This window comes from Cygnus olor, chromosome 13, assembly GCF_009769625.2.
Source record: "Cygnus olor isolate bCygOlo1 chromosome 13, bCygOlo1.pri.v2, whole genome shotgun sequence".
Classification (NCBI taxonomy): Eukaryota; Metazoa; Chordata; class Aves; order Anseriformes; family Anatidae; genus Cygnus; species Cygnus olor.
This window is the reverse complement of record NC_049181.1, coordinates 9366071-9380868: the sequence shown is the minus strand read 5'-3', so window position 1 is coordinate 9380868 and position 14798 is coordinate 9366071. Positions and strand designations below refer to the sequence as shown.

The 14798-nt window shown below is 35.9% G+C and overlaps 1 protein-coding gene across 4 annotated transcripts in view; it reads right to left on the bottom strand.

Moving 5' to 3' along the window:
* Positions 1-4932: 4932 nt before the first annotated feature.
* LRCH2 (leucine rich repeats and calponin homology domain containing 2) overlaps positions 4933-14798 on the bottom strand; it is a 47357-nt gene continuing 37491 nt past the window's right edge. For all 4 annotated transcript variants that reach the window (XM_040571962.1, XM_040571964.1, XM_040571960.1 and 1 more), the window contains one exon: positions 4933-14270. In XM_040571962.1, the coding sequence (XP_040427896.1) occupies positions 14151-14270 (120 nt within the window). In that variant the 3' untranslated portion in view covers positions 4933-14150. The remainder of the gene's footprint in view (positions 14271-14798) is intronic.

The window sequence follows — 14798 nt, the reverse complement described above, 5'->3', positions numbered from 1 at the left end:
CAATTATTATTAGGAGGCAACTAGCATTTGCCCCAGTTTTACCTTACAGGTGCGGCTCAACTACTTTAAAGACTGTTTAAGCACATTGCACATAAAAATATTAGCTACCACCTTAGGTAACACCTAATATCTTAAGTCTAATGCTTGAGAAATGCAGAAATCCTTGTGGGTGTGGTGATTAAACCCAAAGATCATCGTGCTTCTTCCTATTTGTTCCCTTTTCTGCCTTTCACTGGTGTTATTCTCTGTAATTGAGGATTGCCCTGCATTATTAAGATATGACTTGGTACATTTGAATAATACCTAAGTAATGCTATAATGAGGTATAAAAATAAATATTTCAACAGACATTAAGAAATATATTAATAAATCTTTCATCAATATGTTAATCAATTGCCACTTGTAAGATGGATTTCAGCTGTGGGGAGAGAATTTCTCTTAAAAGGAGGAAGAAAAGTATTTATTTCAATGAAGGAACCTCACTAGTTTGTCTGCTTTTGTAAAAGACATTCCTTAAACCTGTAAGTGCAGCAGTGTATATTCTTCTAAAAATGAGTTATGGTCTCCTAAATTCCACTCACATTGACCAAGCAGCAACTTTACAACGCACTTTTAATCCAATTATAACCATTAACCTTGACGAGTTGACTTCTGAAGCATCTCCCAGTCTTGCACCACCTGTTCCTGCAGAGCCCCTGGGGCCATGCCACAGGAGCACAGGCATGCTCTGATGCTTTCTTAATGAAGTCATAGTTCCTAGTAAGTCCCTCCAGTCATGCATTGGCTCAGCCTGAAACATTATAAGATACAGTTAATTATAAATTTAAATAGGATTTGAAGAAAACCCACATATTGTCAGGAACAGGATGCCCGACCTCCACTCCCACTCAACAGCGCAGTAATAAAAACATTCCCCTTACCACTCCCACCACAGGAAAGAAAACAAAAATATTTTTCTTCTGCTCCACAAGAGCCTAGAAATATCAGTAAAGGTATTTCACATTGGTAACTTCTACGAATGATAATAAAGGTATTGTGCAGAAGTTAGGAAAGATCCCCAGGGACATTCAACTGTTGAAAAGGCCATGTTCTCACTTCTCCAGAACATTATAACTGTTATAGTTGATGGTTATAACTATATATATACTATAACTATAACTATAACTATATATATATATATATATATATATATATATATATAACTGTTATAGTGCCTATAACTGCAGGTAGCATTAGACAGAGGTTACTGCTGGCTCTGCTGGTCCAAAAGCTGCTGGTTCAGCCCTGTGCCACCCTGTCTTGGCTCAGGCTGGTCACAGGAAAAGGAAGAGCACTGGGGATACTGGAGGGATTGTGGGAGTGCTGGGGGAAAGCAGAAGGGGCTAGAGGCAGGGGAAAGGGAACTGCCCGGCACAACGACGAGCTTGCTGCAGAGAAAGTAAATGAGCCATAGCTCACAAGGGAAACCGCCTTGGCTCATCTTCCAGCCCAGATCATCTGTCTCTCATTGGCTCCATTTTATACTTTGAGAGTATCAAGCCTAGAAAAAAACTTTCCCATTCTTTTAGGTTTTTGTCTTTGTGAATGTCTGGGACAGAAAATGTTCATCAGAGGTCAGGAATTCCTCCCAGCCAGGATGGACTGCTGAACAGAATAATGAGTTAGCCACTGTCTTCTTCCTGCTGTGAAGGAGAAGAGAGAGGAGAGAGGAGAGACCTTCCCTACTCCTATTAAGTTACACTTCTTTTGGGTGCCTTTCAAAGGACCACCTAGTATGAATTTTACACTCAAGACCATGAGCTAAACTGAACAGTGTAGTGCAGGGCAAGGCAAGAATGCCTTTGGACTCATTTGTTCCATCAAAATCACAGCGTACATGACATATTAACTAGCAATAGATATACATTTTCATATCAGTCCAGCTGTTCGTGTTGGAAATGTCAGAGCATGCTCACTTGTTGAGAAACATCCCACCCTCTGTTCTGCCAGCTGACAGGGAAAGCATGTGTGCTCCCCATCCAATTCCCTAATAAATTAACTGTATTTGGCACAAACCACCCTCCACAGCTGCCTAAAGTACGGTGGCTTCCTGAGGAAGCATCCTGAAGAGCCTACAGGGCAGGCAGACAGGCAGCAAAACTGTGGCTGTTGCAGAGCAGAAGGATGATCACAGCTGCAATGTGAGCAGGTGCCTACCAGCCTGACCAGAAAGCTGAGGCTGGAAGGGACCTGAGATAGTCCAGGCAAGCAGTTTAAAATTTAAATAAGACAGAATTTAGCCCTAGACTTCATTGAGACAAGGGTTATAGGGGAGGCAGGTATGGAGCTCATCTATGTTGGGGGTGGGGTGCAAGGATGCTGCAGCTGGACTGACACCTGGAGACACTACTGGCAGGTAATGGAGAACCAAAACCCCTTTAGGTGGCCCTGCCCCCTATCCAGATGCATATTTTTAACTGCATTTTACTTCCACCTCCATTGCTTGTTTTTCAAGTTTATACGCTTGCAACAGGTAATAACTTTAGTGGTGTCAGATAAGGGTGTTTTGTATAGACATGCTGAAAATGTGACGAAGAACAGAATGCTCTGTACTCCTGGAGGTCAGAGTGCAGAAGCAGAACTTTACAACAGAAGCATGGGGCTCAATCTCTGTAAGAAGAACACATCTTGTACTCAGAAGTGATCAAAGGAAAATTCAAGTTACAATAGCCAAGCACATAGTTCATCAAAAAGTTAAAAATATCTGCATATTTTTACCAGTTTCGATGCTAAGAGTAACCGGTCAATTTAGACAAAAATCCAGTTAAGAGAAACTAAATTTAACCTTCTGGATATAATGCTTTCTTGGTTTATTTAAAAGTCCAAGTGAGAAAAGCAGACTTGAGAAAGGTTTCTTTCCCAATCTGTACCTGCGGGAACAGCTAGAAGTGATAAGATCTGTTGTGCTTAGCCTTCTAAAGAGACTGCAGCAGCTCTGAGTTTGGTTTTAGTTAAAGCAGAATTTCATGTTTTGTTGTCGTTGATATCTGAAAGGCCTAGTGTTGAATGAAATGGAACACTAGTTTTGGGGCATGTAAATGCTAAAAGAATCAAGTACATAGCTCTAAATACAACAAGGCTTGCCATTTCAATTAATGTATCAAACAGAACTATCGAATTCACAATGAACATCAAACAAAATGTTAATACAAGTAATACAAAAGAGCACTTGTCAAACTGAGCCTGTACATTAAAAGCTTTTTGTAAGTCACTAGCAAAAGCTAAAAATTGGCAGAGGGAGTTTTGAAGTCCCCAAATGCAGTTAAGGCCTGATGATGCCACATATAAGCAATACTACGATAACTGGTATACAGGAAAGCCTGAAGCATGGAAATGCACACAGAACAGCAAGAATATTGAGTAACAAATGAGGCTTGAGTAATTGGGGGGGAGTGGGGGGGAAGAGAGGACAGGGAGGAATCCAAGAATAGTTATTTTACCTACTAAATCTCTTCTTTTGCAATCCTTAGTTTGCAAAGACAAAAGGAAGGAAATAGTTTGATAATTGCCCTGCCATTTCACCAGAAACAATATAATCATCATTTAACTGATATTCCCAGGAAACAGAAGTTTATGTTGCTCAAGCCAAAATCACAAAATTATCAGTGTTGGCTGAAGTATCTCAGTTTCATCATTGTATAAATGTCTTACAGGACAAAACACAGAATGAACTTACCATTTCAGTACATAGAACACGCAAGCTAGACATATCACCCACCAATTAGTGAAGCAGAATAGCTTTAAAATAAATATTATTTGTGACTGAATTCAGTACCACTTACCCATTTCTAAATGATACTGCTACAAGTTCTCAGACATGATTCCTGTTTCTTTTGCTTGAATTTCTTTGGGACTGGAGAATAAATGGAGCTTGGGATGGTATCCCTCAACAAATACTTTTCAAAAATTCATGCTCTTGAATGTTTATAACATGAAGAATATTGCTTGCTGTTTTATTTTTTCTTCTCTTCTGATTAGAGAAGAAAAGATATTCTGGTATCAAAAGCAAGAGGCTGAAAAGAACCATGTCTTCTCAGCTTATGAAGTCATACCTATCTGGAACATCACAGTCTTATTAACATAAATTAATGTTTACATTTAAGATATCAGTTTCTCCTTTAAATAAGCTGCAAAAGAATTCTAAATAAACAGTAACCTTGGAGCAAAAAGATGCCTTTAAGTGCCTTATGAGTAAAACCAACAAACCTCTCTGAGATGTTGAAGAGCGTGAAATGTAATGCAGCTCTACCTAACGAACAGTTTATGGAAGATAAAAATGGCAGCATGTTATTTAATGAGACAACTTACCATTGATTTCCTATGAAAGGACAAAGGTAAGTGAGAAGATGGTCCTCTGGAAGGTTTGCACTTTCAACTCAGCAAGCAGCGAGCCCTATGACAACCCCACCTGCAACTGACTTTCTCATAAACAGGGGAATGTGATGCCACGTGCAAGCAGGAAGGAAAGGTGTCAAAATGCAAAAAGGTGTTAAGAATGCAAAAAGTGGTGGGCTCTGCAGTCCCCCGCATGAGTGTAAGCTCTCACAGTTGTATGCTAGGGTGGTGGCAACAACATATAGTTCCATATATATAATCCCACAGGTGCATTCTTAGTTATCAACCTAGGTACTTCTCCTCCTGTGGCTCTAGTAGGAGAGATGATTCTTCATTGGTGGACAACGCATCAGAACTAGGTATATAAACAAAGATTTTCCAGGATCAGCTAACACAGAACCTGTGTTTGTTTTACCTGGCAAAATCACTTGTCATTTCTCCAATTTGCAGTTACTGAGCTAAAGATCACATGGACACCCATTTTATACATTTTTTTTAATATACAAAATTTTTTTATGAATTCTGATAATGAAATAAATTCAATAGTCATAATTATAATACTCTAGGAAGATGTTTATTAAGTTGCTGAAAAATACAAATATTAGAGTAAGTTTGTCATATTTAAATACTAGCAAAAAAAGGCTACAGTTCTACACAATCTAGTTGTTCCATTTCCCCACTGTTATGAAACCTATGGTAAGATGATACAAAGTCAAACCTTTAACAATCACCTGTGAATTTCAGAAAAGTTTACATGTTCTAATTCTTCTTACCATTAGCTGTAAGCTATTGCACTGAGTTATGCATCCCTCAGTTCTGAAGGCAATGTGTTATAACTGAAAACTAGCTGATTGTATTATAATCTACTCTTTGGCTATATAATTAGAACATTATTAAGTATGAGATCTCCATTACTAATGAGGCATAACTAATTAAAAAGACAAACAATTACATACACATTTTGCAAATTGGTTTAATGTGCTAAAGTCATTGCAACATTAAACTTTATACTTTTGAAAAATATTCTTGGAAAGGTTTCTAACAGCCATTTGAATGATGTTTGTAGTCAGAGTAACTGATTAACGTGTTTGAATACAGTCTCAGAAACAGGAAACTTCTGTAAACCCAGGGATGAGGAGTCGATTTTATTTATTTTAAGCCCTCAAGTAGCTTCCACAGTCTAGGAGTATCAGAACAGCAGTGCTGGCCTGGAGCACTGTAATTATATCCATCATCAGTGTAGACCTACCTTAATCAGATAGAAAAATTAAAAGGCTACAGTCATAACAATGAGCCTTAACCAATGCACAAGAGCAGCTCTAGACATTGGAAAAAAAAAGGTATATAAGCAGGAATGCCATGAGTACATTGCAGGTATCTGATAGACTATAGTAGGAAACACAGATTTCAACTGTGAAAAGAGAAGTTGTATTTTGCTTTAGGAAACAGAAGTGGAGTGAGCCCTGTGTGATGTGTGAAAAGAAAAGTGCAGTCAGGAGAGCCTATAAGAAACCAAGAGCAACTACCTGGAGAATCACTGAGGGGAGAAAGCACTGCGTTCTGTAAAATGTACTCATTTACTAGTTCTCAAACACTGCTGGAATGGATGCAGTCTGCCAGCAGCAGACACCTTTACCAAGGCAGCTAATAACCAAATTATGAAGGAACATACTCATTTGTGGCACCCTGATCAAATCTAACAAATTCAAATTAAAAATAATTACACTGAAAGACTTCATGTATTCTCCATTTCTCTCAAAAAGTCTTGTGGAAATTGCCTTTTTTTTTTTTTTTTTTTTTGCTTACAACACTTCCCTTCTTCAACAGTGACTTTCCTCACGCAGATCGCGAAGGACTGACATGGTTCGTTGTTTCAGCCTGAAACAGAGGCACACGCAGCCATTCCTCTTGTAGACTCACAAAGTCTTTTTGTAAGAGTAAAGCTTTCTTTAGAGCTGGAAACTGAACAGACTCGGAACAAACCCTCACAAACACTTCAGCGCTAACTGGAAAAAAAAGAAGGTCCAACTGTCTAAATGCATTTGTTGAGGGATGCTCACTTCCAGTATTGCTGTTCCTCAATTTCTGCTTTAAAAAGTCCCAAATTGTGCTTCATCAACAAATGAAGAACAAGTGGGTGGTGCAGGTAGAGAACAAAAAGTCTCACAGGGAAACACATCTCTCAAAGATCTTTTACTACCAAAATTCAGGTCGACATAGTGAAATTCTTCAAATATTTAAACAAAGAAATTAAAGTAAAAATCAATTTTGTTAAATGGTATATTTCAACCTACATAAATTAAGTATAGCGACTGGCAAAACCTGCCAGTTCTGTTTCCCTGGTGCTGGAATTAATGACTGCAAACCAAGCAAAAGGTGGTCTGTACCATTGCTACCTCTAGCCCAGGGCGTGGAAGGAAAGCGGATCCTACTTTAAAAAAACTATATTGTGCCAAACGGATGTGCTGTAAGAAGACATCAGGTGACTTTCATGTTGTGTAAGACAGGAAAAGCTTGCAAATGAATAAATACGCTGCTACAAGTGAACGTGTCTTTGCCGTCGCTTATTCTCACCATTGATTTTTCTGTTGGTCAACCAGAAAAATCTACCATACTTCACGTGTAGAAGTATCATATATTTCCATGGCATAAGAGTCAACATTTTAGAGAGATAAGTGACTTGCCTAATTGCATATCAAAATGGCAATATATACATTTGAAAGAACATACAAATTCTCATTATTTACCATGAATATGTACAAATTGAAGTATATGTAAAAACTGAAGTGAAATCAAATTGAATAAATTGACTACATGAGTTATGAAACAGTTTGTATTTTATACACATAGTATGTACACTGCTTTTGGAAATGTGGGTTTTATCCATGCAAATTTAATACAAAAAACTATTTACAAAAAATAACAGTAGGAACATTTTAAAAAAAAAAAATACATGTTGGAAGCTCCAGCAATAATGGAAGTCCTGAAAAAAAGACTTAATACAGTATTGTACAGGTAGACAAACTTCAGAAGTGTGGAAAATGCACTTTACAAGAACATGAAATGCAAAATGAATTGCGCTATCAAATAGATGTTACAAGTATATACACAATTTAAGCATCTATTTTTAAATGATCACTCTCCAACTGTGCCTCAGAACTACTTCTGTCATGTTTTGCACACATTTATATATTGATCATTTGGCTATGTTGTATTTTCTGAGTTTTATAACCACAAATTATAAAATAAAATAACTGAATACGAAGTGATAACTATAAAGCAATCACATTTTCCTCGTTCTACACATTACACATTAGTAAAAGAGTATTCACATTTCCAACATAATCCACCAACCAACCCTTTTGCAATGCCTCCATAAGCCCCTCACAAGCATCAAAAATTTACCTGCTGGTACAACAGACATTAATTGTTGCAACTAGGAATTCCCAGAGTTGCAGGAATGCTTACCATATCACATCAACTCAGTAAACTCAAATGTGTTAACATTTTCATTTAAAAAGCATAATCTTGCACATGCTCTAGAAAGGCTTTTAATACTGAACAGTGGGAGTTTTCATGCCAAGAATGGCACAACCAAATCCTAAATGAATATAGCAATTCTGGAAAGATTTCATCGGTTCGCTTGTATTTAAAAACAAAAGAAGAAGTATCATTGCGGTTATTTCCAAATAGCAGCTATTTCACAATCTGCCCTTAAAAAGTTAGAACTGGGAAATAAGCGTCATGTTTGCCTTATTTCACACAATTTTGAAAGAAGCGAGGAAATCCTTGTTAATGCCTCAAATTCATTTTAAATTACTAACTTCGTGTTTTAGCTCACTTACAAAACTATTGAGGGCAATTCTGATCTCACTGAAGTCAACTGAAAGTCTCCCAAAACAATTTAATATGCTGTCACAGTTCAAGCCATTTTTTTCCTTTAATGTGTGGTAAGGGACTAAGCAAGTTGTGTAAAGACCTACTGAAGTTGGTTTGTTTGTTTCAAGATCAGGATTCTAAAATGTGTATGCATGAGGAAAAAAATTTAAAGTCCCTCTTAAAAATTGTAGTTGGCTATAAAATGCCTGATGTCATTTTTACAATAACTTCTATTCCTTCTAGAGAAATTCATAATGTAGCTTATAGCAATCCCCTTTGCTTCCCATATTGGAAAAGTCAAAAACAGCAATGGAACAAATACAGCATAAAACTACAGTTTTAATACACATAATGTCAGGACTGTAGTATGTGAAATACGTGAAGACAATTTATAAAGCAAAGCAGCAGTTTATTGTGTAAAAAACACAGGAGCCAGAATTGCTCCTGTAGCGGCAAGATTAAACTGGAATTCAGCTCATCACATTCTATTTTAATAAACAAGATCAGCAGAAGGTGCTTTCTTGATAGGAAGAGAATTTTTTGCTTTCATATTAGGTAACCAAAAAGATCTGACAAAATTTCTGATTAAAAAGTTGGCCTTTCCCTCATGTTTAAATTACATATATCCCAGAGCGTGTTCTGCGTATTGAAGAGGAAACAGTATCATTTTTATGCATTCAAGAGGACAAGTGACCCTAACCTGCTAGAGTCATGGTGCAATTTTCAGCAAGTGAAGTTGTCTGGTTTCTAGAACAAGCTTTCTCTGTCTCACGTCTTTACTGGTAGAAGGTAAATATTAGCAAACATCTATTTTTCTATTACTCTTAGATATTATCGCTTTCCTTAGATTTTTTTGTTCAGATTGCAACCATCTATTTAAAAGAATGCCAGCCAGTGGGGAAGGAGGCAGCAGCACAAAGCAAGGAGATGATGTCTTCAGAAGGCGCATCACCCAGACAAGCCTTGACACACATGCCCACTGTAGCTCCTCACCTGATTAGAAGGCCAGAGGGAAGGCATGTGGCATCAGCGAGGTGCCCTACCCTGTGCTTGGGGATGGATAGTGCTCTCTGCACAATTAACACAATGAATCCTGCAGAACTGGCATAGTTATCCAAAATCAAACAATCTCTGGGAAAACAAAGATGCCAATCTTCTCGTTACTGCAACCTCTACAGAAAGGTCCAAGTTAAAGATGAACCAGGAACTGGTCAGCCACCTGTGTCCCTCAACATGAAGTAGTTTCAAAAACATTTCTTTCTCTGCTAATTCTTTCCAAAAAAACCTTTTTCTTCTGAAGCAATTTAACATACACTCATGTTGCAACTCAGAGTAACCTCTCCTTGGACAACTGTATTATTTCCAATTCCTGGCCATAGTGGCATTTTCTCTTTAAAAATAATTTAAAAGGGTTATCCGTAAGCTGGAAATATTTCATCAGCTGTATGTTGTAATGATCACTATTTAATATGATGTACCTCTCAAAATAAACACAGACATTAGCCTGACTTTGTGAGGAAAAAAAAGAGAAATTTTGTTTACCAGTACAAAATCATTTCCTATCCACAGAAAGTGCAAAAACTCCTTCAAAAACTCATGCTTACATTGCATTCAGTTGAAATCCACTATCCTGACACTAATATATATATATATATATATATATATATATATCGATTTAACATTGAATACATTGAATAAGGTTTTGCTTACTACTTGACTAAGATTTTGGTACATTATTAAAGTACCTGACCTCTGCATTGGTATACAGCCCTATCCAGAGACAAACAGGGAGATCACTGCTGCATTACACACAAGAGTTACCTTTTGTACTAAAATTTTTAAAATTAGCAGAAGGACATAATGCCAAACTTGTCCTTCTCCTCAATACTGAGGATACATGGAAATTTGCTTTTAGTGAAAATAGGTATCTTTTCAATTTATTTATTTATTTTTTTAAATTTGGCCAGATTATGTCAATCTGAGAAGAGTGTTGCTAAATTACCAAATATTTGAAGTAAGAAAGGTTTTAGCACTGCAAAGTAACTGATGGTACCTGTAATTTTTTGAGGTGACATACATTCCACAGTATGAAAGCAGTGCTTAGGAGTTATTTTTCCTACCATCTTAGTACTGTATGGCACATCAGAATATTTGTATTAAATATATAAATCAATGTGTAATATTAGCAGCTTCCCGTTGCTAACCAGAGATTACTATTTTTAGTCAAGAAATTGACACTAAAGCTTTGCTCACTTCAAACAAGTTTAAGTCATGTTTCACCACTGCCTCTACCTCAGGTGTTCCATAATCTAACAGTAAAATCTCTTACTGAAGTCAAGAGCAAAATTCGCACTGACTCCATTATAACTAGGATTTTACCTAGAAATTCCTATGATTCATGTCAGTTATTTATTGTTTCAAATGTATTCCTCTATTTTATGATAATGTTAATTTTTGGTTATGTTATTGAAGGCCTTCAGATACATGTGTGTAGACAGGTTTCTGGGTCTCCAGCGATACTCCAACCAGCACACTGGACTGGCAGTGTTATAGAATAGATGGGAAGCATTTCTGAGATACTGTGTCTGAAGTCACCACACTTTAATTATTTCAGTGCCACTGCTCTACGATCTCACAATATCTGAGACATTATTGCTTAAAAAAAGATCATTCATGTGCGAGATGCTGCATCCAGTAAAATAGAAAATAGAAAAAATACACAAGGGCAGAAACCCTGTCAGTAATTTACAGTTCGTATCACATTATTGCAGTAACTTTGTATAGCATCCACAATAACAAAAGCACCCTAGTTAACTCAAATATATTAGGAAAACTTAATACAGTTTCCTAAAGCTTTTCATGTTATCTTTTCTTCACATCAAAAGGAAAAAAAATTGAGGGACTATGATAAGAATTAGGCTTCTCTTTTTAACAATCCATTAGCTGCATCAAACATTAAGTAATGACATTGCATCCTAAACAAAATAAGAAAAGAATATCTCAAATGTGCTAATTGTTGGAGCAGGGACTCTGGATTCACTAAAGACAGTTAAAAAGTCACTTTAAAAAAGTAAAGAGGGAGGAGGAGGTCACATGCAGTAACGAATAACATGAAGTCACTAAATCAGTAAACAAACCAAAAAATAAGATGCTAGGAATCAAATAAAAAGTGAGGAGATAGTAGGCAACTTCTTGTACAGGGAGGACAGGAACAATTCCCATATGCTTCTTTAAAATTAAAATTTTACCTTCAAATTATTTTTTTAGTATCTCTTTTGCAGTTGCTTCTAAAAATCATGGAAGTAACAGCTAACTGTATCGTTACTTTAGAGAATTATTTGTAGAAGCACCTAAAGAAAGATGAGAGAAGATTCATCTAGGCATAGCAGACCTTTTCTCAGACTGTTCCTAAGGATACTGGAAGGCCTTAACCTTTGCAATGCTAAGAAGGAAATCCTCTAAGTACCATGAATATCCTTTCCCATAAGCATTAAGAAGTCCATAATAATTTCCAAAGAGCAGCAAAGCCAGTCTGGTCCTAGCAAACCCGTGGGGAAGAATTCTAGAGTAGTTAAAAAAATAAATGTTATTTCCATAGTTTTCAATTTCAGAGGTACAATTCAAAGTGAGTACATTAGTTCCATATCCAGTTCTCATGTTACTTAGGAAGTAATATGCTAAGATTAAATAACTGATCTGGCATGATACATCAAGGGAATTCTTAAATGTTTACACTGTGATATGATAACTTCATAAATTTATTGCTATTTGGATAAGAGTGTTACTTTAAGATAACATTTAAATGGCAATTAAATAGTAGTGTAGATTGATTTAAGTTAGATAATTTAAAGTGGCAATTTACAGGTATCAATTCTATGGCTAGCACACTGAAGCAGAACTTCAGTACTGTCATTGCCATCAAATACCATATAGCAAAGAATTGAAAGACAATGAAATACTCCTTTTGAATAAGTTCTTCAAATGTAGCACACAGTAACAAGAAGTCTGCTTAATATATTATTTTTTCATTTTAGTCTTAGCATGACTTCAGATACTGCCTTTTGTAAAAAATAACTTAAATTGTTAAAGTAAGTATTATGTGAATGATTTAAAACCCAATTAGAGATACAGTAAATACCACGTTTCAAAGGTCAAAGCAATATAGATTACATACATATTTTATTTAAAGAAACTAAGATTTAGATCTAGGACTTTGCAAATTAAGTTTTACACCTTTTAAACACAGTTTGAAGGCTTCTCAATGAGCTGTGAAGCCTTAAATGGCTTCTTGACGAATTGGAAAGAACAGAATCAAATCCTGTTACAGAATAGGCAAACATATACTTTCATCGAAATTAACTTAGCCTAAAAGAGAAAATCTGTGACAGTCAAAACTTTTTTTTTTAATTGAGCTACGCATTCATGAAGAAAAAACTAATTCAAACAGTTTTACTACTGAAATTATTTGCAACTTGTTTGGAAAGGAACTCAACTGTGAGTTGGTTCAGAATGTTCTCAAAACACCAAGAATCTGTGTAGAAGTAAGCAAATGCATAAACTCAAAAGTTTCAAAAAGAACACCACCGTGGGAATTTCTTTTTTAAATCTGCCCAGAAAAGTCTAATGTTTCAGCAAAGTGACATTTGTACAAACTAATTTGTGTGCTATGCCACACACTTCTGTAAATTACACAATAAATCCTGTAAACACTATGAAGATAAACACAGATTTCTCAACTAAATTATGGATATACCTGTTGTAAAAATGTAAAGTGAAATCAGGAGCATTATTACATAAAATCCTGAAAGTCACAGCATAAACCTGAGATTTGGGCAGTTTTATCAAAATGTCCTAAATTATTCTGTATGCATTACTAGTCCTCATCTTACTCATCATGTATATTTGTTTGCCTCAAACAAAGAAAAGTAGACAGTTTTGTTTATCCAACAATACATTAAACCAAAAAATGATTAAGTATTATCAAATTAAATATCATAAATAAAGTGTATTTACAGTATTTTCTAATTATTAGACAACAGAATTATCAATTGTGCAACAAACGTAAAACACCCAACATCAAAAATGTGAAGTATTACTTAAATCTTCACGTATTGATTTTACAAAAAACTATTAAAATATTTAAAAATTCCCATTTTATCTATTTTAAAACAAATTTCAAAAATGTTTAAGACTATTAAGAGTTATCAATTACACAGGCACTTCACATGTAAACAATCTACAGTACAACTGAAAAAAATATTTGGCACCAACCTAGAAGACTGGAAAAAACTCAATGTGTCCTTTTTCCCATTCTATACTGTTTTGTGTAATCACCATACACTCAGACTAAATACTGGCAATGTTGGAAGTGCGTAAATTACAATCAGGAGTGCAAAAAAAAAATAAAGAACACACATAAAGCTTTCTGAGAGAATGAAAGTGGATTACAATTATCAGTCACTGTATTTTTACCATCATACCATCGCTACATTTTTGTTTTACCTTTGAATCAAATGATTTACTTTAATCACTCAAGCAAGGGGGAATCAGGTTTTGTACTTCTAAACTAATTCAAACATTTTCCATGTAGAAAAAGAAATCCAGCATTTAACTGTAACACTCTGAGATGATAAATGGCAGGTTTTAACTTAAATGAACTGGAAAGAGAACCAGATGCTACCAAAATCTCTTTGTGCATCCAGAAGACAAAAAAATCATTACGGTCTTTTAACGTCAGCTGACTCCAAGGTTTTCATGTCCAACTTCAAAGTAAGGCGCTCTACAGCATCTGGACAGATAGTTTTTGATGGCTTGGATGTTCCCGTGTAGGAAGCTGAACTGCTCCAGAGCAATCCAACAGATCAAATGTTAAGTTGCCTAGTTTCCAAGAAGTCATGTTACATGGAGGAAAGCTGAGATACTTTCAGTGTAGGCAATTCAAGCAGAGCTTGAACAGTGAGGCCAACTTTTACAAGGCCTCTTTCCTCCAGAATGTGATGAGGCAAGCAAAGTCTCTCCTGTAAAATAAAGTAGTACATGTATTAAGCTTGATTCACTTTTTCCAAGCTAGGTAACAAAAGCATTCTCTCTGAAGTCACACATACGTTACACATTTGCATAGAAAATGTCTTCAGCTTTAAATTTTGCACATTGTTCTCTACAGTAACAGAACACTCAGAAATTATATCCAAGATCTGACTGTTTAATTGTGAAAAAAATACTTAATTATGAATGCAGAAATTAGCAAAAAAAGAACATTTACTTAAAATATTAAACTAAGATACATAAGTACTGTGCTAACTCCCTAAAACCAAAGACATTCTTTACAAAAGTAAAGCAAGAAAATCAGGTTGATGGGCACTGTTGGTCTGCTTCTTCCTTTCGCTGTTTTGGAAGCATATTACTAATTTTCCCCTTGGGACCTCTTAGAAGTGCTGACAGACTTTGGCCCTCAGTAATGAATCGTTCTCCAAGGAAGTCATCTTTCAGTTTCAAAAGACTTTTGCGGCAAAAGTTAAATACTCTTCCCCTCTGTTAGATGGTGC